Source organism: Nesoenas mayeri (genome assembly GCF_963082525.1).
Source record: "Nesoenas mayeri genome assembly, chromosome: W".
Classification (NCBI taxonomy): domain Eukaryota; kingdom Metazoa; phylum Chordata; class Aves; order Columbiformes; family Columbidae; genus Nesoenas; species Nesoenas mayeri.
The window spans coordinates 9,566,744-9,594,672 of NC_137553.1; the positions used below are offsets into that span (position 1 = coordinate 9,566,744).

The 27,929-nt window shown below is 37.6% G+C and overlaps 1 protein-coding gene across 9 annotated transcripts in view; it reads left to right on the forward strand.

Moving 5' to 3' along the window:
• The window catches only part of LOC308051385 (protein ARK2N-like), a 91,340-nt gene that overhangs the window by 43,369 nt on the left and 20,042 nt on the right, over positions 1 to 27,929 (forward strand). For all 9 annotated transcript variants that reach the window (XM_080361806.1, XM_080361803.1, XM_080361804.1 and 6 more), the window contains 2 exons: positions 2,515 to 3,328; positions 26,835 to 27,017. In XM_080361806.1, coding sequence (XP_080217932.1) covers positions 2,608 to 3,328; positions 26,835 to 27,017 — 904 coding nt within the window. In that variant the 5' untranslated portion in view covers positions 2,515 to 2,607. The remainder of the gene's footprint in view (positions 1 to 2,514; positions 3,329 to 26,834; positions 27,018 to 27,929) is intronic.

Below are 27,929 nucleotides of genomic sequence, written 5' to 3' on the forward strand. Positions count from 1 at the left end.
AATATCTGTCCTCCTGATGTCAAAGGTTGTGCAATTTTGAAGTGGTGTTTTGCAAGATCAGATGAATCGTCCAATACTCTCCCTTGCTCCAGGCCTGTTGCTGCTATCTGTTGTGTAAGATGCTCTCCTTCTGTACCCTGACTTTGATCTCATTCAGCCAACTAGCCCAATGATAAGGTGCACAACTTTCCTCTGAGAAGTTCAATTACAAAATAACTTGATGGGTGTTAACTAGCCCAGCAAGTAGGCAGTGGACTGCAAGATGGATTTAAGGGTTCCTGGAACTTCAACCTGTGTCCAAGGTGCTCATTGCTGCTTCAAAATTTCCAAATACCAACAATAGCAAGGCAAATTTGTGCCTGTCCTTGCTGGACCAGCTTTGATTTTTGCAGGAGACAGGCACAAGCCCTCCTTGAATGAATACTGCAGTACTGAGATGACTTTACTACTTTGAAATTACATTGCAGTTGTCCTGATCTGCCAATTGGAGCTATTAGCAGATAATGCAATGTGTGATTACTTTCGGGATATTTCAGATAAATGTTCTTAATAGAAAGAAAATCCGTGCTCTGAAGATCAGGATTAATTTGTTACTGAAATAAATAACTTATGCTTTTTCTATGGATAAACGTTTAATCCAATTCCTTAACTGTATTCCTTAAACACGTGTTCATTAGAGCATAAGGAAAACAGTGCTGGGTGCGCGGGGGATTCGCTCCGCCCAACATGCACACCTTTTAACAATAAGAAGTGTGCTTAAATACAGTAAGGTATTACATATTCATAATAACCCCAGGAATTCCTATACATATTCATAACCTTTCCCCGCTTCTTATTAAAATGAGTCTCAGATATCCATTTCCATAGTTTCCTCCTTGACCCTCCCCTGTTGCGCCTGCACAGTGCCACTTGGTGATTTTGAGGAGGGGTCTTTGAGGGTCTTTGGATGAAGGATCCTTCAGCTTCGTCACAGTGAACTTTTTACCTTTGGCTCATTATGATGAATTGGCTGGAACCCAAGCTGCCAAGTCGACCGAAATCAGGATAAGTCGTTCCATCAGTTTTCCGGGGATGGAGGTGAGGCTGACTGGTCTAGAGTTACCCGGGTCCTCCTTCTTGCCCTTTTTGAAGACTGGAGTGACATTTGCTTTCCTCCAGTCCTCAGTCACCTCTCCCGTTTCCCAAGACTTGGCAAAGATGATGGAGAGTGGTCCAGCAATGACCTCACCTAGCTCCCTCAGCACATGGGGTTGCATCCCATCCAGACCCATGGATTTATGGATGTCCAGATTGCCTAATTGCTCCCTAACCCAGTTCTCATCAACCGAGGCAAACTCCTCCATTGTCCTGCCTTCCTCTGGGGCCTCAGCGGTACGGGGCTCTTCAGGACAGCCTCTGGCAGAGTAGACAGAGACAAAGAAGGCATTCAGTAACTCTGCCTTCTCTGTATCTTCTGTCACCAGGGCACCCACCTCGTTCATCAGTGGGCCTACATTGCCTCTGGTGTTAGTTTTATCTGCCACGAATTGGAAAAAGCTCTTCCTATTGTCCTTGACCCCTCTCGCCAGGTTTAATTCTAGGGAGGCCGTAGCTTTCCTATTTGCCTCCCTACATGCTCTGACAACAGCCTTATATTCTCCCCAAGTGGCCAGCCCCTCCTTCCATGATCTATAAACTCTCCTCTTCCACTTGAGCTTACTCAGCAGTTCCCTGTTTAACCACACAGGTCTCCTGGCTCCCTCCTCGACTTCCTACGTGTCGGGATGCTCTGATGTTGTGCCTGGTAAAAACAGTCCCTGAACACTAAACAACTATCTTGGGCCCCTTTACCTTCAAGCAGCCTTGCCCATGGGATTTCCCCTAGCAATTGCCTGAAAAGGCCAAAGTTTACCCTGCTGAAGTCCAGGGTTGCAATTTTGCCTTCTATTCTGTTCCTGCCACACGAGATCCTGAACTCCACCATCTCATGGTCGCTGCAACCAAGGCAGCCCTCAACCTTTACCGCTTCAACTAGACCCTCCTTGTTAGTGAGGATGAGGTCCAGCAGTGCACCTCTTCTAGTTGGCACCTCTCCTAGTCGGTCTGTCCGGGTAGTTGACTATCAAGTGGGAATTTTCAGGCTGACATTATTCATAAGGGCTAAAATTCTCCATTAAAATATGCTTAAAGTTCTAGGTAAAGAAGTTTAGCATATGTTGCTTATAATATGCGATATCAATTTTATAAAGTAAGAGTTGAGAAATTTTTATTATTTTCTCATCTGTTTTGATTATTCTAGTGAGGTGAACCACATTTAATGTGATTCCAATACTGTTTTTCCTGGGTTTGTGAAAGGAAGAATATTTTGGTGTAACAGGAGGAGTTCACTAGGAAAATGTAAATTAAGAAAAACAACATGATATTGAAACATGCTATCTGTAATTGAAAGCAGTGAGTTGTTTAGGTAATGTTTTGAAGAAAAGGATTGAGTGAGTTATTTGTTTAAATTATTCTTACTGTTCTGTTCTTGTGCAGGCTGCTCTATTGCTGAAGTCCATATCTAGTTCATTCAGTCTTCCAGACTGAGTGCTCTATGCTTTGAGACCAGGAGGACCTTGGTATTCTGAAATGAAGATGGAGACAGTTGTAAAAGCAGAAGAACTTGTTGATTCAGAAGTTCCACCAAAGACTTCTGCAAAGCAAGAGACTGCTCCTGATGAAGACGGACCTATAGAACTGGAGACACAAACTCAGAAGGACAGTGTGCCCACTGCAGCAGACTCTGCAGTGCTCTCTTCAATGCCTTGCTTACTGATGGAACTGAGGCGAGACTTCTCAGAGTCTCAGCTAGCATTTACAGAGAATGATAAGCCAACGGGTAGTCAAGTTTATGAGAGTGACTCTTCTAATCATTGCATGCTTTCCCCTTCTTCCAGTGGGCATTTGGCTGACTCAGATACATTGTCTTCCACAGAAGAGAATGAGCCCTGTCAAGCTGAAGCTGCTGTAGAGGGATACCCTTCTGTGGTGTCTGGGGCTGCAGTTGGGAGAAAATCCAGGCGATCCAGGTCTGAAAGTGAAACTTCAACAATGGCTGCCAAGAAAAACCGACAATCTAGTGATAAGCAGAATGGTCGAGTTACCAAGGTAAAAGGACATCGAAGCCAAAAGCACAAAGAAAGAATCCGGCTCTTAAGACAGAAACGGGAGGCAGCTGCTCGCAAGAAGTACAACCTGCTACAGGGCAGCAGTACCAGTGATAGTGACCTGACGTGTGACTCAAGCATGAGTTCATCAGATGATGAAGAGGTTTCAGGGAGCAGCAAGACAGTCATTGCAGAGATACCAGGTAGAGGGTGTTTTTTAAACTGAACCGTAATGCATCTGACATAGTTTCTCAGCTGTCATGATAAATTAGATGTGTGACACTTGAGGAAAAAACAGGAGAACTGCAGCTCCATATAAATTTGAAGGCTGCAGTATATTAACAAGACACAGGCAAATTTTAAAAATATGTTCTGAGATTTCAGTGCACTTTTGCATGCCGACAAATCATAGAAATGATAAATTGGAGGAAGGGCTATCTTTGAATTCTGGAATTTTAATTTTTTTTTTCTTTGTAAGCCTGTAGGAATTCTTATCAGTCCTGTCAAATCCAATTAGGTGGTGATAATCTAATAAATACTTTCTTAAGTGGCCAGATTTGCTTTAATGTATTAAGACCACAACTTGGCAGCTGTGTTAGAAATAACATGGCATACCTCTTGCCTTTGACACAGTAAGGCTCTGTTCATTATTGCACTTATGCTGTGCTTTCAGCTCTATGTTTCAGTGCATGACAAATCTACTAAACTTTATTGTAGATTCTTGCAGATTTCATCTGTTTAGGACATAAATATTAATTTGTTTATGCAAGTGCCCAAGCTGTATCCACACCTAAATTTTCAACATATTAGACAAAACTGTTACCATTTTCCTATGTCATAAGGATCTATAATTTCTATATTTTTAACTTTCTGACATATCAGTGTTAAGATTGGAGGCGGCAAATTATAGGGGCCTTCTCATGGTTTTATTAGCAAAAGAAATAATTCTTCAAGTTTTTTGTCTGCTGAGTCTTTGTTATTTTATTAGCCCAAGTGCTGTGGACAGGATTTTGTGTGAATTATTCTTGCAGCATATTATACCATAGAACCATCATCATATGGCAATCTTCGTATGGCAATCAAAAATAAAATCACATAATAAACTTTTTGGCTTGCCAATTTTTACTGGGTTATATGCCTTTTTGTCTCTTGTGCTAGAAGATTTTTTTTAGATAAATATCAGCTTACATAGGGCAAGAACATTTAAAGGAAAACTGCTGTACTAATGTTTGCTAGATTATTGAAAATATTTGCAGCATGTTTTACAAAAAACTGTTTAAACTGACTCAGTTATGGTGGATGATTCTGTCACCATTGGAATCGGCATTTTTCTCACATATTGCTAGGAAACAGGTTGCACAATGGAAGTTAATGTTTATTAGAAACTCTGGGAAAGGCATAGTCCTATAATTATTATGTAGTAAACTTCTAATAGAGATCTAAAATTATTTTTACCAAGTTAGTAGTTAGTCAAACTTCTAGCTTTCATAGTTTTGTGCCTTTTTACTTATTATATTTACACTTCGCTGGGCAATTAAAGCTTTAAATAAAGCCTGTCAAAGAAGACTATTTCATTGAGTTTTGGGACAGGTTCCTCCCCACCCCTGAAAAACCACAAAACACACAAAAGAAATCTCTAAGCTTATATTATTTTTTAAGTCATAAAAGTACCTTGTGACTCAGGAAGTCACCACATGGTATTTTCACATCTGCCTTAGATTTCTGACTTCCATTGCAGAGACCTGAAACCACTCTAGGGTACTTTTTCTGTGCCACTAGGCTCTTTTGTATTTGAACTCTCACTCTTAATGTGAGACACTTGCAGTAAAAAGGTCCCATTGTAGCGCATGAAAGAACTTGATGATTTAGTGATGATTACACCAAGGCCCAATTTTACCTGCAATGCAAGATGTGGGAGTGCAGAAACCATTCTGAGGAACAATGACCTTTGGTCTTATTTCATAGCACATATCATCTGCTTGATACTAAATTACATTTAAGACATTAAAACTTTTGAGCTGTCCTTTTGGAATTAGGTGCAATGCATACCTGCCACATTGTGGTTTTCCTTTGAATAGAAACGACTTCAGTTTGTGGGAAGCAGTCTCCAAGTACAAGAGAAAAATATTCTCTATGGAGATAAGGACAAGGTTGGCCAAAAATGCATCCTGTGTCACTTGTGAGTTAATGAAACATTGTGGTCTTAACACATGCAGTGGAGCTCTGAGTATGAGTAGGACTCCCAGCTCTCCATCGCAGTGGTAGGTTCACATGCTATCTGTGATCCATCTTCTTGGAACTGGCAAAGTGCTTAACTTCTTTTTTAATAGAAAGCCAGTTTAGTGCACTTAGCATTACACTGTGAATATCCTCAAAATTTAGGGAATGAACACGAACTTGGAAAATAATACAGGGGATCAAAAAGCATTACTGGAAATTTCAGGCCATGAGTGTCCTCTGCACACAGTCAAAAGCTAAGATAAAACTTCAGATTTAACTTGATATTTGAATGTGAGTGTCAAGAAACTACAGTGTACCTGTCAGAAGGATGTAAGCATGAAAAAACTCTTGCCTTTACTTTTGAAAAAAGTCTGTGCACATTGATGCAGAAAAGTTTTACAGGTAGGCTGTATTCCCCTTAATCTTATTGTATTGGGACACTTCAGCTGTAATGTTACTGTCTAAACGTAGCTTATTATTTGGACTAATTTTCAAATATCTATTGTCTGAAAAATAGCTTTGCCAACATAGATGCTCTGAAATTTTTAGTGACAGTTTAATGTGGCTTTCATGTACAAAGGTGTGTTTGTCTGAAGTTGAGATAATTTTTCAAGCATTTAGAATCTTTTCTTAGTAGCTAGCATGGTCTTTTGCTTTGGGGTTGGTTTGAGAATAACAAGATAGCACTCTGGAACGGAGTTAATGTTTTCTTCCACTAGCTTTCCAGTGTTTGGGATTTTGTATGAACAGAATGTAAGAACTCACTGATATCTTGGCTATTGAAAGAGAAACCAGGGACTTTTTCAACTGTCCAGCTGAAGGTACAAATTGGAGGGGGGGGCACATACAGGACAGCACTTAGATTGACATCCAGGTTGACCAATGAAGTATTCCATACAATGAACGTCGTGCTCCATACATTAGCAGGAAGTTGCTGGGATTGGCCCTTCTTTGGCTGTTGTCTGTGAGAGTTCCTGCTGTGATCTCTGTGTTTTTACTGAACTCACAGTGTCCACCCTCTGGTGTTCATTGCTAAGAGCGCGTGTTCCAGCGCTAAGTGTTGTTCTATATCATTCTTATTATTGTTCTATTAAATTTGTTTCTATTTCAACATACAAGTCTTTCCTCCTTTTCCCTTCCTTTCACCCACGGAAGGAAAGGTGATGGAGTGAGCGAACAGCTGTTTATTCTTTTAGATGCTGCCCAGGGTTAAAAGCTAACAAAAGGTTATATGTGCTCTGGCTCTTAACCTTCTATTGACATATGTAGTGTTACAGAACACAGTTCGCTTGTGTGTGGTCTGAAAATTAAAGTGCTACATCTGAGAATAGTCTTTCATGTTGTATAACTAAACCTCTTCCATTTTAGTAGTGCAGTTATTTTTTTCAAACCATCCACATAACTGGATCTGAAATATGTTTGGTTAAATTAGTAAGGTAAGAAAAATGTTCAGTGAAATACATAATTCCATGAACATCTGTAGTGTTATTAGCTTCATTTTGTGTGTGCAGCCAAGTTGTGAACTGTGTAGTTGTGTAATAGAGTCAGTTCTCTCTGCTGAGCTCAAATGTAACGTGGATTAAAATACTGAAAGGCTTGTATTTCTTTTCAACAAAGATTTGAAGAGTAAAGAGTTGAGATCTTACTGGTAATACTTATATACAAATATTGTGAGCTCAGTAGGAGCTAAGCACAATATGGTATGTTATTCTGAATATATTATAGGGTGTTAATTTATACCTGAAAATATAGGTTCAATCTAAACTTCACGGATGCTATTGAGAATCTTTTCACTGACCTGACCAGTCATAATCTTGGGCCCTTTAATTTGGGGACTGCCATGATTTTTGAATTATTGCAGATGAGGAACAATTTCTTATCTTTTAATGATTGAGTCTCTCTCTTGGCATTTAGGATTTTATTGTTCTTAAACACCAGATAGCATTCATGGCATAAGAGGATGATCTTTGAGTCATGAAATAAGTTCTGCTAGACCTGCTGCTGTTTCTCCTTTAAACAATTTCAAATTTGACCACGCAAATTAACTCTGAATGAAATTGTCATGAGAGCAAGTCTGGGAATCAATATTTATTTCTGTGTAAACACTTTCTTTGGAAGAAGGAAGGAGTTCTTAAAAATTCAAATATAATATGAAAATATTGGCATTTCACCACTTGTGCTTTCTACAACTTGGAAAAATCTGAATCGAAGTAAGCGAAACTCATGTTTTAGGCTTTCAAAAAATCTGAAAAAAAGTTTGAGTATTAATGCTGAAAAAAGTGTTCCAGCTCATTTTGCTAAAAAAAGAAAAAAATATTTTTTAATATGCAGAAATTCAAAGAGTGGGGCACAGTGTGTATGAGGGACTCTCAGCCAGGTTGCTTCCTCCTAAGAATTATGCACAGACCTTGGATGAAGCATCTTGCAAGGGATGAATTTGGTTGAAGTAACTCAGAATGAGAATTATATAAGAATAGGGGGAAAAAAAATCTGTTAAGAGTGATTTGCAGTAAGATACTAATTTGGAAGTGTCAGGTAGCATAATAACATGGAGGAATCCACCATTGCTAATTAGAACCAAGATGCAGCATATCTTCTTAAATTGTTATGTTGTCAGGCTTCCTAAATTAAATAAATTTGGATTTGGTTGTTATTTGGATAGTACTTAATAGATCCTATAAAGAGACAGCACTGAGGAATTTCTTAGGTGCTTCTCTGCATGAGGTATTGTCTTGAAAATAAGATTAAATTCTTGGATTCTAACCTTTTTGTGATTGCAAATTTGTTTGCCTATTAACTTGGTGTAACTTAAAAACTACAGCTCTATAAGTTTACAGATAGCAAAGGGACCAAATAGATAAATGCCAGCTTTTTAGTATAATAAAAATGCATTTTTAGACTTGATTTTTTTTAACAATAAAGGCCACCAGTAAAGATTGAATAAGGCTTATTATAAGAACTGCAAGGGAAGCATTTGAAGCATTGATTTGCTGCTACTGTAATTTGTTGATATACTTTGAATGATGCCTTTTAAAAATGGTATTGCAGGGTAATATATATTTCAATGCATGTCTCTTCAGTTTACAAAACAGTTCTCTGAACTTTGACCATGCTAGTTCATTCTTAACTTTAAAATCCTACCTAAATTGTCTCACATATCACCATCAGTAGTTTTTATTTCAATTGCAATTAAAACTTACTCAACATTATTTAAAGATGTCTGATCATAAACCCGTGAAAGACTGCTATTTAGTTACTTGATCTTGGGATAAGATTTCTAACTAAAGATGAATAAACAGAATCATATTGGATGTTGAACACTAGGAGTATATGAACACAAGAAATATCTTTTTCAGGGAGGAGAAAGACATTGAATAAACAAAAGGAACCACATTTTAGGAAAAAGGTACCATTTTGCTTCATTACTTTTAGTTAAAATACAGTCAGAGGGATGTAAATTAGTTGCTGTAAAATAATTTGGTTTTGAGCAGAGGACATGAATACGGAATTTCCAGCCTGTCTGACTGATAGGTAAACAGATAGGACAGAAGACTTAAAGTAGGGTTTTTAATAGAAGGTTTTTGGCCCCTGATGAGTAGCATTTCTACTGCTCAGAAATAAGAGAATAATTGTACGTTTTGTTTAGCTGTTACCCAAGGACTTACAGATAAAGAACTGGCTGGAGAGCCAAGCCCAAAGAGTTGTGGTGAACGGAGCCAAATCCATTTGGTGGCTGGTCATGAGTGGTATTCCTCAGGGATCAGCATTGGGGCCAGTTCTGTTTAATCTCTTTATCAATGATCTGGACCAGGGGATTGAGTGCACCCTCAGTAAGTTTGCAGATGACACCAAATTGGGTGGGAGTGTTGATCTGCTGGAGGGTAGGAAGGCCATACAGAGGGATCTGGACAGGCTGGATCATTGGGCTGAGGCCAATTGTATGAGGTTTAACAAGGCCAAGTGCTGGGTCCCACACTTGGCTCACAACAACCCCAGGCGGTGCTACAGGCTTGGGGAAGAGTGTCTGGAAAGATGCCTGGCAGAGAGGGATCTGGGGGTATCGATCAACAGCCAGGTGAATATGAGCCAGCAGTGTGCCCAGGTGGCCAAGAAGGCCAACAGCATCCTGGCTTGTATCAGAAATACTGTGGCCAGCAGGACTAGAGAAGTGATTGTCCCCCTGTACTCGACACTGGTGAGGCCCCACTTTGAATACTGTGTTCTGTTTTGGGCCCCTCATTATAAGAAGGTCATTGAAGTACTAGAGAGAGTGCAGAGGAGGTGACAAAGCTGGTGAGAGGCCTGGAGCACAAGTCTTATGAGGAGCAGGTGAGGGAACTGGGGCTGTTTAGCCTGGAGAAAAGGAGGCTGAGGGGATACCTTATCACTCTCTACATCTACCTGAAAGGAGGTTGTAGCGCGGAGGGTGTTGGTCTCTTCTCCCAAGTAGCAAGCGATAGGACAAGAAGAAATGGCCTCAAGTTGCACCAGGGGAGGTTTAGATTGGATATTAGGAAAAAATTCTTCATGGAAAGGGTTGTCAGGCATTGGAACAGGCTGCCCAGGGAAATGGCTGAGTCACCATCCCTGGAGGTGTTTAAAAGGCGTTTAGACGAGGTTCTGAGGGAAATGGTTTAGTGCTAGAGTTAGGTTATGGTTGGACTCTGTGATCCCAAGCGTCTCTTCCAACCAAAATGATTTTATGATTCTACATGCACATTTTCCTTTACAGTCTCTTTCATTCAGTTGGTTTTTTGGTTTGTTTTTTTTTTTTTTTTTTTCTCGGAATTGCACATTTGTAGAAGTTACATTCTAGACCTCAAGTCGCAGACTCAGGTTCTTAGGGAAATGGTTTAGTGCTAGAGTTAGGTTAAGTTAGGTTATGGTTGGACTCTATGATCCTGAGGGTCTCTTCCAACTGAAATGATTCTATATCTCATTTAAATAGCTCCTAAAAAGAATGTATTGCTTAAGTAATACTGTAATTTAATGTACACCGTAAAATCTCAAATATTTAGTGTCGTATGTTTTTATTAGTAAATATTTGCTTAAGTTGTGCAATGATTTATCTCATTCTTGAAGATATTTTCTATTATTCTTAAGCCAGAGGATCTCACAAGTTTCATGTTTACATATTAAATTGTCAGGTTCTGTAGCTGCTTTGTGTAGTTTAATGTGATACTTGTCTTATTTAAATTACCTTAGGTAACATTTGTGTGTTTGGAGGGCATGCACACAGTGTTTGTTATTCCTCAAACAGGTACAGTCTTGTTTTCTTGGGGTTTTATTGATTCCTAGAGGAATCCTGAGTGAACTCTAAACTTAAAAATATAGTTACCACTGCCTTTTCTTATTGATATGCAGAGTAAGATAATGAGGATGACCTTTTCTCCTTGCTGCTAAAGTTCTTCCTGATAATCTCGAAGCCAGTCATTTCAACCATCTTTTTGATGGATAGAAGGAAGAACAATTTCCTTCCAACTATGCTCTGTTTTCTGCCTTGGCTAGAAGTAATGCTAGAAATGCTGCACAGCCAGTGGTTCGTGCAATGAGGGGCACACTTCTAGTTGGTGTGAGGTTGATCACTCCTGCATGTCATGTGGATTACCCCTGTGATGTAGCTGTGTCCATCAGACCTAACAGAGGGTGGTTTCACCTCATGTATTAGCATAGCGTTCACGTCTGTTTGTGTATATGTGTTGTGTTTTCTCTTAGGTGTTTAGTGGTTTTCCCAAAATTAGATCAAGATCAGTAAGCTGTGGGCTTGACTAATTTAGATGCTGCAATCACTGTGTCAGACTTTATTTCTGTTATCTCATGTACAGTTTTGTCTATGTTTAACAGTCCATTATAAAAGGATTCAAGTATCTAAGTAAAATGTATATAATTATTTAGTTAAACAGTAGTATTTTGGATCGCAGTTTAACAGAACTAAGCATGTTATTATATAATGTTTTTGACATCTTCAGTTGAATTCAAAACAGAAATTTTAAGGGAATTGGACTAATTTGGTTTATTAAAAAAAACCTTTGTGACAGAATTGTCTGAGAATTCCAGAATAAAAATAATCTTGAAGTTAAAAATTCTATTATAATCTCAGTGAGTGTAATTTTTTTTGATGGTAATACTGCTAATATTTGCTAATTCCTCCCCCATTGTCATATCCAAGGGATGCCATTAGAAAAGTTTGTTTTCCTGAGTTAACATGCCTTAAACTATATTATGTTCTTACTTAATGATGTCTTATCAAATGGCCTCAATGTCTTTAAAGCTGACTTCAGTCGTGCTGGGGGATCTGGAGGAGCGACCAGGGAAATTCCAGGATTGCTTGACAGGGGCACCGTGTGGGATAGGAACTACATAGGCAATGTCCTGGAAGAGGCCATGAACTACTTTGCTGAGATGCAGAGGCAGACAGAGAAGAAATTCCGCATGTGGATAGAAAAGCTAACCCATCTTGACACAGATGAAGAAAGCAAGCAACAACCGGAGCCCAGGGAACCTAAAATTCAACTAGTTGGCCAAAGAATCCTCCCTACCACAGAGTCAGGGGCTTTCATAAAGATGCCTGATAGCCAAGTACTTCTACAGCCATCGTTTAATTCTTACATGGGCTATCAAAATGTTGATGCTATGCTAGAGTTTCCAGTGACTTTTAATAACAATTTTCCACTTATCTTTCCAGAGAATGGGAATATTGCAGATCCTGATCTGAATCAATCATAAACTTAAAAAAATCCGGTCTTTGCAATCTTGATGTTACTTTGGATTATGCTAAAAACAAGGTTTGCTTTTCTTTTTGTATATGTGCGTTTTTTTGTTTTGTGAGGTTTTTTGTTGTTAATTTTGGTTTTGGTTTTGAGGTTTTTATTTGTGGTTTTTTGTTTGTTTATTTGTGTTTGTTTGTTTGTTTTGTGTGTGTTTGTTTTATTTTTGTTTTGGGTTTTTTGTTGTTTGTTTCTGTTTGTTTGGGTGGTTTTTTTGGGAGGGGGTTGCTTACCATGGTATCACTTTAATTTATAGAGAATATATATGTATAGTATATATACCTGCATGCATATGCCAGCACACATGTGCAAACACCTTTAAAGGTATGAGGGGGAACCACCCTACGCTTTCATCACCAAACTTGGGAAAATATAACTTAGAATCCTTGTTTAGATACCCCAAGATCAGTACAGCTATGTTTGTTACAATAGGAGCATTCAGAGTATTCATCCCAATGCTCTTTTTGCATGTTAAAAAAATTATATAAAGAAATAAGTTTTATATTTAAATATGTAAAGTACCCTAGAGAACCAGATTAGGTACAGACTCATAACATTTCCTTAACTATCTGTTTACTCCTAAGTTTTGTAGCTTGAATGTGTCACATATTAGGTTTTTTTCTTCTTCCTTTTTATGCAGAAGTAATAAATAAGTAAAGTAAGAAGTAAAAAAAGAAGTAAAAAATTCATTAACGACTTAGACGAGGGAATAGAGTGTACTATCAGCAAGTTTGCTGATGACACTAAGCTGGGAGGAGTGGCTGACACGCCAGAAGGCTGTGCTGCCATCCAGCGGGACCTGGACAGGCTGGAGAGTTGGGCGGGGAATAACCTAATGAAATTTAACAAGGAAAAGTGTAGAGTCCTGCATCTGGGCAGGAACAACCCCAGGTTCCAGTATCGGTTGGGAAATTACATGTTAGAGAGCAGTGTAAGGGAAAGGGACCTGGGGGTCCTGGTGGACAACAGGATGACCATGAGCCAGCACTGTACCCTTGTGGCCAGGAAGGCCAATGGCATCCTGGGGTGTATTAGAAGGGGGGTGGTTAGTAGATCAAGAGAGGTCCTCCTTCCCCTCTACTCTGCCCTGGTGAGACCCCATCTGGAATATTGTGTCCAGTTCTGGGCCCCTCAGTTCAAGAAGGACAGGGAACTGCTGGAGAGGGTCCAGCGTAGGGCAACCAAGATGATTAAGGGAGTGGAGCACCTCCCTTATGAAGAAAGGCTGAGGGAGCTGGGTCTCTTTAGTTTGGAGAAGAGGAGACTGAGGTGTGACCTTATTAATGTTTGTAAATATATCAAGGGTGAATGCCATGAGGATGGAGCCAGGCTCTTCTCGTTGGCAAACAATGATAGGACAAGGGGTAATGGGATCAAGCTGGAACACAAGAGGTTCCATTTAAATTTGAGAAAAAAAAACTTCTCAGTAAGGGTGACAGAGCACTGGAACAGGCTGCCCAGGGGGGTTGTGGAGTCTCCTTCTCTGGAGACATTCAAGACCCACCTGGACATGTTCCTGTGCGACCTCACCTAGGCGTTCCTGCTCCAGCAAGGGGATTGGACTAGATGATCTTTTGAGGTCTCTTCCAATCCCAAACATACTGTGATACTGTGATACTGTGAAATAAGCTTACCCTAAAGATTTAGCTTTATATAACAAATGTGCACAAATGGGGTTTTTTTTTGTTTGGTTTGTTTTTTTTCAGTTGTTTTTTTTTGTTTGTTTGTTTGTGGGTTGGTTGGTTTTTTTCTTGTCTCCCATTTAGTAGCTCATTTTCTGTCCAGACTGCTGTGTCGCACATGGTATATTTATGGAAGCAGCTGTCTTGTATTGTGTGCACAAATATGCACATGTATATATATGTGTGTGTTTGGCATCTCCTCTTTTAGGTGTCAAGTTTGCTGTTCTATGGATATCTTTCTGAGTCAATGGGAAGAAATAAGCACCTACAGAAGATATCTCCTGGCAGTGTCTCTTCTGTTAGTTGCCTAAACCTCCCTTAGAAGCAGTTTAGAATAGATAATTTTTGGCTAAAGTTAGGTGAGATGAATCACACCCAATTACGTGTGCATGCATGACCTGTGCACATAAAATACTGCTGCTTCCTTCTGTATTTACAATCAAACTGCATCCTTCATGCTGGAATAAAAATAGTTGTGTCAGTCCTAAGATAAGCAGCTGTCGGTGGATGGATTGAACCTTGGCACAGGAATTTAAAGGAAGGCTTGACAGTCAGATTAGTAAACACTCTGGTGGTCTGAAGGTATGGGCTGCTGGTCTCAGTCAGGCAGCAAGAGCTTCTGAACCATGTATCAATGCCACTGAAAGTATGATTTACTTGTAATGGGTAATGCCAGAACAATAGTTTCATTTAAATAATACAGTAACTTGCTATTGTGTGGATTTTTTTTATACTGATAGTTATCCTGAATAGGCAGGCTTGAAACTGTGATGTTTAAAGTAGGATTCATTTAAACTATATATTGGAAATCTCTATTTAATTCTTACTATTATCACTATATACAGGGATTTTTTTTTGTTCACTTCTCCATTAAGGCCTTTTTTCATGTGAAGCAACTTCTCCATAGCTACCAAAAATGTATATTTATCATCAGTTAGAACTTGCTACAAGTTTCTAATGCAAATTAAATTGAAATTCTAATAATGGAAATTGAAAGTCTTTGCATAGATATATAGTTTAAGAGAACACTAAAGGTCTCCTTTGACACTGTTACTTTGCTTTTTAAACCACAGTAACTTTGTTTTCTAATTATTTTAATGTAATTCATTTTCTTCCTGCTGGAAGTAACCACTGTATCTTCTGTAGGTCTGGTTTTTTTTGCTTGTGGTGTGTTGTGGTTTTGTTTGATTTGGTTTGGGTTTTTTTATTTTCCTTTTCTTTTTTTTCTCTCTCTCCTCCCTGAAGTGACTGGGAGTTTTTCCATCAATTTGTATGGGGGTTTGGATCAAACCTGTAACAGGAACTCAAGAAATGTTTTTTGTTATTGGTATTATACTAACACTGATGTTTTAACATTATTCCTGGCCCAGACTGACTTTTTTTTTTTAATATGTGATGCCTTCATTTAAAAAATATGAGGTTAAAGAGCTGTGTTATTCTCAAAGTAACTGAAAGACTATGCAGGAGATAATTTTTAAGTACTGGAATAAATTCTTTGCAGATCACCTTCATGCATAATTTTGATACAAAGATTTTGATATGAACTTGTAAGAAAACTCCCTCATCTGAATTTGTGTGCATTTTTAACTTGGCTATAGGTAAAAGTTAAATGAGTTATTTTATGTTTGATTGCAATTTAATAAACTTGTCCTCATTTGTTTAAAATTCAAGATCCTTCAGGGAAGATGATTTGCTGATTATATTAAAAAAAATTGGATCCTTCTGATGTTCATAGATTTGAGATATATATATACACCTTTATGACTAAGAGCAGCATATTTTAAAGCGTGACAGTTTTATGAATCTTCCCATGCATGCAGAAACAGCTTTTTGTAGTGACTGGTTTATTTTAATGTGTAGAAGTAACTTAATTTAGTATGTCTGTAAGCATGCCCTTAACCTTTTTTATAAAATAGTATATATGGAACAATTAAGTATTTCAAAACAAATTGTGTAAGGAGATCAACCAAACTTCTCAAAGACTGAAACAGACTTTTATGTATTGACCTCATAAATGGATTATAACTTTGTTTGGGGATTTAGCCAGTGAAATTTCTGCCAACCTGTAATGTCTTCATTAGGTAATCTGTTTAAAAAAGATATTGAAATCATTCAGTGTATTAATAGATAAAAATTGGTTTTTATAGGCAAAAGTTAAAAGCTTTCAAACATATGTATACATTTATGCTAATTGTGTGTTTGTGGGTTTGTTTGTTGGTTTGGTTTGTTTTTTTTGTTTGTTTTTTTTTTTCAAGTAGCTATGAATGTGAAAGAACAAACAGAGGATTATAGCAGTTGAGCATACAGACTTTAAAGCTGTACTCTTTCTAGGATAAAATTATTCCAAGGCACCCAGAAGACGGAGGGAATAGTTCATATTAGATATAATTTTAACTTAATTTCCTTTCAAAAACTACCTAGTGTTAAGAACACCTGTGTGAGACCAATGGCTGTAAGTGGTTTTGTAAATGGTAAATATTGTTTTGTTTGGTTGCTCTTTCCACTTGCCTCAAACCTGGAGCCAGATCTTCAGCTGTCATAAATCAGCTCCTTTGAAATGAAAAGTGTGGGTTGATTTATATGGTTGAATATCTGGTCCATTAGCTTGTTTTCCATGTGAAGAAGTATGTTTCTACTTCTAGGAGCTGAGGGGAACCCCACCTTTCTGTTGTTCAGTTGTAGCATAACCTACCTGATTAGGGATTTGGCAGGCTATGCAATTAAACAGGAGCATCTCTTCTTGCTTTGTATTGTGAATTTGAAAGATGCAGAGCACTGAAGAAACCAACCTTAAGAGAGCGGTACTGTTGATGGGTCTGTATTTTAAATGTATGCCTTTGGCATCTCTTCAAGAAAACATTCCTAATACATAGTTTCAGGTTGGTGTATTTTTGTTTGTTTGTTTGTTTTTTTCAACTGGAAATATTTTTGCTATATTATATGGCTGCAGTTGTTCGTCGTGATTTCTGTTATAAGCTCTTATTTTCAAAGGGCTTTGACTAGAAACTTTTGGGTAGTTAAAATTTCTTCAGCTGAAATTTTACCATAAATTTTATTCTCATCCATTCTGTATTTTATTAAAGCAGTCTGGCATTATTTAAGACTATTTTAAGATTACCAGAAGAAAACTCTTCTACTTTCCACCCCATAGTTATGTTTTGAATGTATGTTTATGCTCACATCTCAACAAATTACTTCAAACCCACCAAATTTAACATGTAGAGGAGAAATCAGTAGTTTTGCACAGGCATGGAGAATCACAGATGATAATTTAGAGTTTCTCTAATTGGCCTAGGTTTTATACTTCAGAATAAAGAAACATTCTAGTTTCTTTAAAGACTTTTACTTCTGGTTTTGAAAGAATCAGATCAGCTGGTGTAGACTGATGTAATTCCAGTGAAGACTGCAAATTTAAACCCAACTGTCCTATTTAAGTTTCTATATTGCCGTTTTTAATATTGAATTATATTTTCAATGTGGCAGCTATTTGCATGGGAATAATTGAACACCTGTGTAATTGCAGAGTCAGGATGAATTAGCTGTGTTTCACCTGATACTGTGTTAGCATTTTTTGTGCAAGAGAAATAAGTCTTTATATGACTTAATTTAAATGTCATTAAATGTCAAATTGACAATTCAGTAAATAAAAAATTAAAGGATCTGCTCCTAGAATTGGACCCTATATAGGAGTCCTTTGAAGTCCAGGGGCTTTAAGTGTGCAGTGGTTTTGCAGTCTTGGCTGCAGCTTCTTCCCTAGGCATGTGTGCTGCTTCCCTCCCTTGAGTGGAGTTTGGTAAGGAAGGTCTATAGGAAATTCTACCCTTCACATGTCATTTTATCTGAGGGTTCTAGGTTTTGCTTTCACATGTTTCTAATAAAGCATGATTTTTCAGGTTTTATTTAGAAAAAAAAAATAAGGTAATATACAACATAAACCAAATTCCAGTAAAGGCAGTGAAACTTTATTTAGTGTTGCTATTGAAAAAAAAATAAATGAGCAGGGGAAAAAAAGAAAAAAAAAATTAAACCTTTCAGATATGCTGATCTTTGGTGTTATTTGTAACAGTATTAGGAAAAATTCAGGCAGAAATATACATATCTTTTTTAAGTTCACAGTGTCTTAGTGTTTTTGCAGGATTGTTAGGTTATTTTATCTGAGCTGCTAGAGTTAAGACTGGAGGATCAGTCTTAACTTCAATGAAAAGGGATTATATTCGGCAGTTCTTTTACAAATTGAAACATATTTATTATCACTGATTTTTTTCTATTTAATATATTTTTGTCTCCTCCTGTATTCACATACTGTAAATCTCTTTTTATAAAAGTAATATTTCAAGGGCATTAAGAAATTAAATTCTAGCCCCATTAAAACCAGCAGAAAATTTCTACTAATTTCAGTGGGGCTATTATTTCACCCCATTAGAAACTGAACTTATTCTGCAGATTTTGGTCAGAGAATCCTTCAGCTGACTTTAAGGGGAGTTTTTGCCTGATGAGTGTGTGTAAATCAGGTGAGTTGAGTAGATCTTTTTAATATAATCAGGATCTGCACTGTGACCACTGCAGTTACATTTGGAAGCATTAAAACAAATGCACTGTGTAATTTCTACTATAAAAGCTAAAATATTCAGGCTGATTGATAGACATGGACAGCCCCTTGCAAAACATGAAGCTAGAAATTGGTCTTTCTCACAAATTTTATTAGTTTCATAGTGTTAGATAAGCAAAATGAAGGCACATGGAAAATACGTTTATTAAGTTAGAAGCGATTTCAAGTTCTCTGTTAAATCTTGCAGACTGATTGAGCAGGGGGTTAGTCTGGACCATGAAAAGTTTTGCATCAAAGTGGTATCAGTCCTTTCATGGGAAGATGCAGTTTGTACTTGCAAAAAGTACCTTGACTACCTTGACTTCAGTAAAGCCTTTGACAAAGTCTCCCACAGCATCCTCACAGCTAAGTTGAGGAGGTGTGATCTAGACAATAGAGTAGTGAGGTGGGTTGCAAACTGGCTTAAGGAGAGAAGCCAGAGAGTGGTAGTCAATGGTGCGAAGTCTAGTTGGAGGCCAGTATCTAGTGGAGTGCCTCAGGGGTCAGTACTGGGGCCAGTATTGTTCAATATATTCATTAACGATTCAGACGAGGGAATAGAGTATACTATCAGCAAGTTTGCTGATGACACTAAGCTGGGAGGAGTGGCTGACATGCCAGAAGGCTGTGCTGCCATCCAGCGAGACCTAGACAGGCTGGAGAGTTGGGCAGGGAATAACCTAATGAAATTTAACAAGGGAAAGTGTAGAGTCCTGCATCTGGGCAGGAACAACCCCAGTTTCCAGTATAGGTTGGGAAATTACATGTTAGAGAGCAGTGTAGGGGAAAGGGACCTGGGGGTCCTGGTGGACCGCAGGATGACCATGAGACAGCACTGTGTCCTTGTGGCCAGGAAGGCCAATGGCATCCTGGGGTGTATTAGAAGGGGGGTGGTTAGTAGATCGAGAGAGGTCCTTTTTCCCCTCTACTCTGCCCTGGTGAGACCACATCTGGAATATTGTGTCCAGTTCTGGGCCCCTCAGTTCAAGAAGGAGAGGGAACTGCTGGAGAGGGTCCAGCGTAGGGCAACAAAGATGATTAAGGGAGTGGCGCACCTCCCTTATGAGGAAAGGCTGAGGGAGCTGGGGCTCTTTAGTTTGGAGAAGAGGAGACTGATTAATGTTTATAAATATATAAAGGGTGAGTGCCATGAGGATGGAGCCAGGCTCTTCTCGTTGGCAAACAATGATAGGACAAGGGGTAATGGGATCAAGCTGGAACACAAGAGGTTCCACTTAAATTTGAGAAAAAACTTCTTCTCAGTGAGGGTGACAGAACACTGGAACAGGCTGCCCAGGGGGGTTGTGGAGTCTTCTTCTCTGGAGACATTCAAGACCCGCCTGGACATGTTCCTGTGCGACCTCACCTAGGCGTTCCTGCTCCAGCAGGGGGATTGGACTAGCTGATCTTTTGAGGTCCCTTCCAATCCCAAACATACTGTGATACATACTGTGAAAAATGTGATGTTTTCTGGAGAGGGGGGTGTGTACGGGGTGCATGTTTGCCTGCCTTTTCCTAATGTAAGTTGTATTTACATAGGGAATTTTTCTGGTGTGTGTTTGTTTTGGGAGGTTTCATTTGTTTGGTTTTGGTTTTTTGGGTTTTTAAACTGCCATAGCTATGTAAGTGTAGCATGTGATGGTTTTCAAAATCCTCCTAATACACTTTTGCAAGTAAAACTGAGGAAGAGATCTGGCTAATATATCTGCTTCCATAATTAATGAATCATTAGGTAGCATCAGTGAAAATAAATCCTGTCATAAGATATCAAGTGCATGCCACTTCCTGATATTTTCAATACACAGCCATGTTTCATGTGCCTTTGCTTAACACACAATGAAAATGACTTTATTATGTGTTTATATATAATTTGGTAAAACAAATCCAAGACATTTATCATCTAGTCATCAAAAATCCTGAAAGAAAGAATATTGATCAGCAGGACTTGAATTTTTGAGATCTCTTGATATGATATTTTTAAAATTATCTAGTCTGAGAACAGATACTCATTTGACCATGGTGGGTTTTTTTATTATTATATTATTATGGTCAAACAAACAAACAAAAAAAAACACACAACAAAAGCTTTACTGTGTGAAATGAAGGAAAATGTGAGGAATGTGTATTTGATAACTTTTTGTTCACTTTATGATTTTAGAGGGAATGTTGTTACACTACTATTGTTTTTTATTGTATTTACAATGTATTCTTTGCCTAACCCTGTAAATTTTGAAATGTAACTACTGTAACCTGGAATTAATAAATATAAATAGCAATTAAGCATTTCATGTTGATAAACAAGGTAAAGTACAGATCTTCTGCCCCCACCCCATTTAGGCATTGTTTTAGGGTTCAGCTACTTTATGCCATTTGAACTGTACATCCTTTATGAAACCACAGCTCTGGATCATGCTTTAAATAATATCAGGTTTGTATTGTTTATCTGAAACAAAAATACTGTCACTTCAGCCTGTAGTCTAGTATATGAAGCCTTTCTGTTCAGATCAAAGTTACTGATGTGTCTTCTGTAAAACTATTTTGGCAAATCACTTAAGATCAATCCTCTAGGTTTTGGCACACAAATTTGATTAATTTGATTACTGTAATGATTATCTGATCTTAATTTTTTTATAGGTATTAAGTCCATTCTATGTTTTGTTTAATATTGAAGGTAAATGGAGTTATCTCTTAAATGTGTATCAAATATAAATGAGGATGTTCTTAGGTCTTTTGTTCTTTTAAAATGTTTCAGTATTCTCTTTCGTTATATAAAAATAAATGCAATTTAATTTAGAGTACTGAGATTGAGATAAAGCAGTGCTTGTATTCATAGTGAAGGTGCAGAGGTGAGACTGAAAGAAGCCCTGTCTCTTTGGGCTTGTGAGTACCTCGGTGCCTCTGTGCATCACCTTTTAACTTTTGCATGTTTCAGAAAAGGATTCCTAAACACTATTTTTAAACGCCTCAATAATTTACCAGTTAAAAATAGCTCAGTAATTTGAGGGGAGTGTTGTTTTCAGCAAAGCTGAGCTCCTCTGCTTTTTAGCCTTGAGCAAGCTGCAAATCTCTGCTTGCCTCAGTTTCCCCCATAAGTAAAAGGAGGTTAATAACCACCTCGGAGTTCTTTGAGATCCACTAATGGAAAGCTTTTTGTAAGAATAAAGTGCTGTAATTGTTATTGCTATTATTATCATACCTGTTCTGTGTGTTTTAAAGCTTAGGGTGATGTTCACACCTAAATAAGGCTCCACATCTCTGCATTGCAAAGACACAGATGATTCCAGAGGGTGATTCAGACCACCAGGCTTTTAATTTTGAAATTGTTTCAATCAGGATAGTCCTGGAGATTTCAGTATTTTTCCACTACTTATAGTGAAGTTTAAATCCCATTCCTAAGGCTGGAATTCATCTTGCTGAACTTTGGCAGTGTAAAATTTAGGTGCCTTGTCTAAGGTGGTTCTCTAAGCTCTTTCTGTTTACTGGGGGAGGAGGGGACATGATGATTCTCCAGGCTGCAGTTTAGAGGCTGAGATTGCATGACCCTGAAGTTCCTCTCTCTGGCTACAGTGGAAGGGAGTTTAGGTGATGAGCTTGGCGCTACATGCCTAAATTTAGGAAAGCTAAAGAGAAATAATGACTTAAAGGACTAAATTCTCCATTCTGGTTCTGCTAACTAATATCTTTTCTTTCCTATGATAAAGTACTGCTGTACAGCTGTTTCAGCACAAAGGTACAGTGCATATAGGATCACTGCTTTTAACCTACAGCTGAAATTTTACAGTTCACAGAATCACAGAATGTTAGAGATTGGAAGGGACCTCAAAAGATCATCTAGTCCAATCCCCCTGCCAGAGCAGGAATACCTAGATGAGGTTACACAGGAAGGTGTCCAGGCAGGTTTGAATGTCTGCGGAGAAGGAAACTCCACAACCCCCCTGGGCAGCCTGTTCCAGTGCTCTGTCACCCTCAATGAGAAGAAGTTTCTTCTCAAATTTAAGTGGAACGTCTTGTGTTCCAGTTTGAACCCATTATCCCTTGTCCTACCGTTGGTTGGCACTGAGAAGAGCCTGGCTCCATCCTCGTGGCACTCACCCTTTATATATTTATAAACATTAATAAGGCCACCCCTCAGTCTTCTCCAAGCTCCAGAGCCCCAGCTCCCTCAGCCTTTCTTCATAAGGGAGATGCTCCACTCCCTTAATCATCTTTGTTGCCCTACGCTGGACTCTCTCCAGCAGTTCCCTATTCTGGAACTGAGGGGCCCAGAACTGGACACAGTATTCCAGATGTGGTCTCACCAGGGCAGACTAGAGGAGAAGGAGAACCTCTCTGACCTACTGACCACCCCCCTTCTAATATACCCCAGGTACCATTGGCCTTCCTGGCCACAAGGGCACAGTGCTGTCTCATGGTCATCCTGCTGTCCACCAGGACCCCCAGGTCCCTTTCCCCTACACTGCTCTCTAATAGGTCATTCCCCAGCCTATACTGGAACCTGGGGTTGTTCCTGCCCAGATGCAAGCCTCTACACTTGCCCTTGTTATATTTCATTAAATTTTTCCCTGCCCAACTCTCCAGCCTGTCCAGGTCTCTGAATGGCAGCACAGCCTTCTGGTGTGTCAGCCACTCCTCCCAGCTTCATGTCATCAGCAAACTTGCTGATAGTACACTCTATTCCCTCGTCCAAATCATTGATGATGATTCCCTCTTTTTGTTTGTGCTACCATTATAATGAATTAAGGGATAATAGGAGCATGGATCTTGCAACACAGTTTAGACTGCTGAATGTTTAGATGTGCCTCTATGAAAAGCATGGGAGTGGCTAGCAGATAAGAAATTATTGAATTTTCTGTGTTGCAAGCTTAAAATGAAAGTCGATATATGTAGACCTGGATTTTTGTGCATGTAGCTTCCAATTCAGTTGTCCTGAGTGGAATTAGTTTTTATGAGCTCTGTAAATTAAGGGAGAATTGGACACTTGGAAATGGTGTCCTCATGATGACCTCTGCCTCTGAATTCTTTACAAAAATAAATAAAAGATCAGTCTTTCCCTCCTCCTGTTAACATTAAATGTCAGCAGTTGTATTTTGCTGTTAGTACTCATTAACTTTCAGTCTTGTATTTTTCAAGCATTTATTGCTTTAGAAATGAATTAAAGCTTATCACTGGGGAAATATATGTCTACAAGATACCTTGGCTTCTCAAAAGATGTGATTGTTTTCTTAAACAGATTGTTTAATGTACTTACCAGGGAACCTCTTAATTGTGCTACATTAAAGTTTGATTCTGGCATGGCTTGTTTTGGTGTCTGTTTTTCTATCTGTTGAAATCCTGTTACAGTCAGTTATTACAAGGAGTGGCTCCATTCTAAACAAAAGCAGATAAAAGTTATGACTGTGGTTGTAGTTAATCCTTTTACCTTTTCAACCTGAAAACATTTTTTCATTTCTTATTTCTTAGCCAAAGCTAGTTGTCCTTATCTCTTGGTACCATGCATTCATTTTGCATCACATTATCGGATGATCATGTAGCTGGCCAGGAAAGTATTATTTATTTCCAAATTTAACCCCTCCTGTCCAATCTTTGTAGCACTTAAAAAGGAAATCGATTTCTGGGAATGGAGGATTTTTAGAGGATTTTTTTTATATGTCTTCGCTGCAATTTTCATCTAGTTGTACTTGTTTACAACTTATTTATTGGTTAGTTTATTTTTAAACACATGTAGGTGTTTATTGCTTATTCCTTCTTTTATACATGTTGGGAATTCTAGGATTTGTTGCAGTGTCATGGCCATTATTTTGGCCTCGTTGGTCATCTACTGGTGATAGGTATGGATAACCCTGCTGTCAGGGACATTTCATTTTCAAATTTGACCCTGAAAATCAAGGCTGAGAAAAGCAAAAATAGATCTCTGCTGTGATTGCTTTGTAAATAGGCAGCTTGTTTTTTCCAGCTTGTTAAATTGTTGGCTATTACACTGAGAAATGTCATTACAGTATGTAAATTATATTTAAAATATTTTTGTCTGTTTGATGTATGCTAAATTTAAGCTAAGTTATGAGGTGTGCTGTTTGGAAGTGTGGAAGATACAAGAGTGGAGCTACAGATAACAAGCGTATGCTTGTATTTCCTACTGATGAAGACTTTCACACAAGTTATTTCTATGGGTAGGTGATGAGAATATCACTCTGCATGTATATACATTTATTATACATTTTTTGCATGATTATACATGTAGGAGTGGTACAATTTTGACTTGAGACTATTGGTACCTTTTGTCCAAATTAAATTTTACTTGTGTAGGCACATCTATCTAAAATCAAATTTCACTTTTGCTTTTGGAGATCTTAGTAAGAAGTGAGAGAAACAGAGACCTGAAGGAACAGTACATAGCTCCTGAAACTTTATATAACCTATTGAAAAGATGGTCAAATAGTCAATATTGTACTTGACCCTCGTATCTTCTGCACTTGACTATTTATTTTTATAGATCACATTATATATGTTCATGCTGAACTCTGATAAGACTGAAAGAAAACATGCCTTTCATGATTCAGTACAGTTGTAACTTCTGCATGTAATTTAATCATTGACTTTCACAAATAATTCACTGAACATCAGCCAGCTCAATTTTGAACTTGGTATTCCATTATTTTGTAATTGTCTTTTAAAAAGACAAAGATTGCCTTTCAGTTAATTATCGGGACTTCTTTTACAGTCATAATCATCAGTGTTTCATGTTGTGAACAGTTTGATCTTTAATACATTAATACTACCCATTTATTTTTGTTTGTAATATAGCACTGTTTTATGAAAGTGTTGTTTTGAAGGCAGGTCTGATCAGAAATATTTTGTGAATTTCTTCATACCTTGTTGCAAAACTATTCTTTAGTATGACTTAAGCAATATGGTCACTCTTTAATGAAGTGTGTTGCTAATCACAAAATAGGCATTTCTTAAAATAGTGGGTTTCAATGACGAATTTACCAAAAAAAAAAGCCAAACCAAAACAAGCAAAAATTCTCCTCTAAAATCATCAGTAGAAACAGCTTTTCAGAGAACTAAATTTGAAACTTTTAGTTCATCATGTTCTTTCTGTTTTCAACAGCCGCTTAACACTCCTAAAAGAAATCAGTCTTTCCTGAAAAGTCTTTCAATTTCACTCTTTGTGACTTTTAAAGATTTCTTTAGTCATTTTGTAATTCTGAAGGTCCTGTCTTCCTAAACACATTATTAGTTTATGATTATTTTATATTATCCCATACAAATTATACCCTCTATATATCATATCCATAACAAAAGACTCCTGCTTAACACTCAACTGCCAGAACTTCCTTGGAGTTAAAGAATTGCAGTAGCAAAACAGCTGAGCTTTGGCATAACCTTTTTTTTTCTATTTCATACTCATTTTTGTGGATGAAGTCTTGGTCCAAAGAAAGTTTTGATTCTGCCATTTGGGGAGTGAGAACTCCAACCACTTACATCCACTCTGAGTTGATAAGCTGTAGCTGAGATGAGGCATTTGAGTTAAAATGTGCATCCTTTCAGAATTACAATATTTATCCTTTCTCTCTTCTTCCACATTAATCTTTGTCTTGAATTTGACTTTTTTTTTCTGAGGCTCTTCTGTTTTTAGCATGCTTTGTAATTATAAGTGATTTTAATTCCTCACAAAGAAAATAGTCTGTCCTAACAAAATAGACCAAAAATAGCTTTTTGTTATTCCTCAATAATAGATTTCAGAATCATGCAAGCAATTTTCTCTCCCTCTTTTCCCCTTCACTTTGATGGCCAAAGATTCATATGGTAATGATATTGAATTAAAAGCATATTTATCACTGTACACTATAGTTTTGTTTCTTGTTATTCTTGATCTTAAAAAAAGATAAAAACAAAAAACATTGCCATTTTGAAAAATTTCCCTGTCCTTGACAGGTAAATGTTATGTAAAGAAAGTTGCTTAATGTTAAATTTATTGTCACTGGATCAGTTATATCAGAAAGTTAGTTTTATTCAATCAACCCTGAAGTAATGTAAACTTTCAATTGAGTTTTGTAAAATTTTATAGTTAAATGTCTCATCTTCCCAAATTTAATGTCCTGGAACTTATTTTTTTATTTTAAACTAAAGGTTTTATCCTTTTAAGATTGTAAATGTAATGTCAGATATGGACATGTTTATGTGTTAATATAAAAGATAATACACAACTGATATGTTGATAAAAGTGGGGGTTTTACATTTGTGTTTTCTGTATTTGCAAAGGTTAAAGTGTCTCTGTAATCTCAGACTATGTTCATTAACTGAAGCTTAATAATTCATATAACTTATAGTTCTTTAAGAGCTTCCTGTAGGAGATTGCATTAATCCTTAAACAAATTATTTGTACTTTCAAAGGTGTCTTTCACAGTATACCAACTTCTAATCTACATTGCTTTTCTCTCTCCTTTTGCAGGTGGACCTCCAATTATAACTCATTATGATATATCAGACACAAATTCAGACCCAGAAGTGGTAAATGTGGACAATCTGTTGGCAGCTGCAGTAGTTCAAGAGCACAATAATTCTTTAGGAAATCAAGACTCAGGCTCTACCTGGAGAACAAGAGGGCTGCTAGATGAACTGAGTGCTGATACAGGTTTGTTTAAATTATCTTCCTCTGACGCTTGTTGCAGCATCTCAGTTGGTTTCTCTCCCTTTCTTGCTTTTAGTATTTTTCTAATTTATATTTATTTTAAAAAATTATATTTATTTTTAATTTCAATGTGTACTTATTATATTTTAATATTTTTAATATTATATTATTTATTATATATTTTTTAAAAAAGCTCCTTGTGTGGATTCTGGCAATAAAACAGTATAGGTGTTTATTAAAAAGGTCTGACATATATTCCAACTACAACTGATAAAAATTGACAAAGATTACTGCGATGTCTTTTTTTCACTAATTTTCTTTTTCTTCCTGCATACACCAGAGCCCTGTAGCCTTGGTAGACTTCTGATGGCAACTTTGTCAATACTGGCCTTTTCTTACCATGTCTAGGATTGCACATTTGCAAAGCAATTTTCAAATATTTCGTCTCATTCCCAAATTTAATCTTCAGGCCAGTATCTAGTTTAACGGACATTAAATGATGTGCTCCCATGGGAAAATAACAACATAAGCTTTACCTAAGTGAAAAATCTTATTAGCACACACTATCACATCTTTGTGCACAGGCAAATATTTGGGACTGTTTTGCAAGCCCTGATGCTGTAGGGCAAGCAAAATATCTCCTTTGGGTGTCATCCTAATGTTTGTGCAAATAAATTAACAACATAGGCATATTATTAGGCATTAAATTTGTATGGCCAGAGGCTGAATGCTGTCATCCTGATTTATACTCAGCTATTGTTGCAATATTTACTCTGTTAATCATGGTTTCTCTACTGTTAATTACCTTTTTGTTGTCTCAACTTAAAGCTATAGTAACATAGGAAAGCTCTTTTGGGGCTCTCATTTATACTTCTGGGGATTCATTTGGGGGCTATTTAAGAGGTGGTTTGCTTT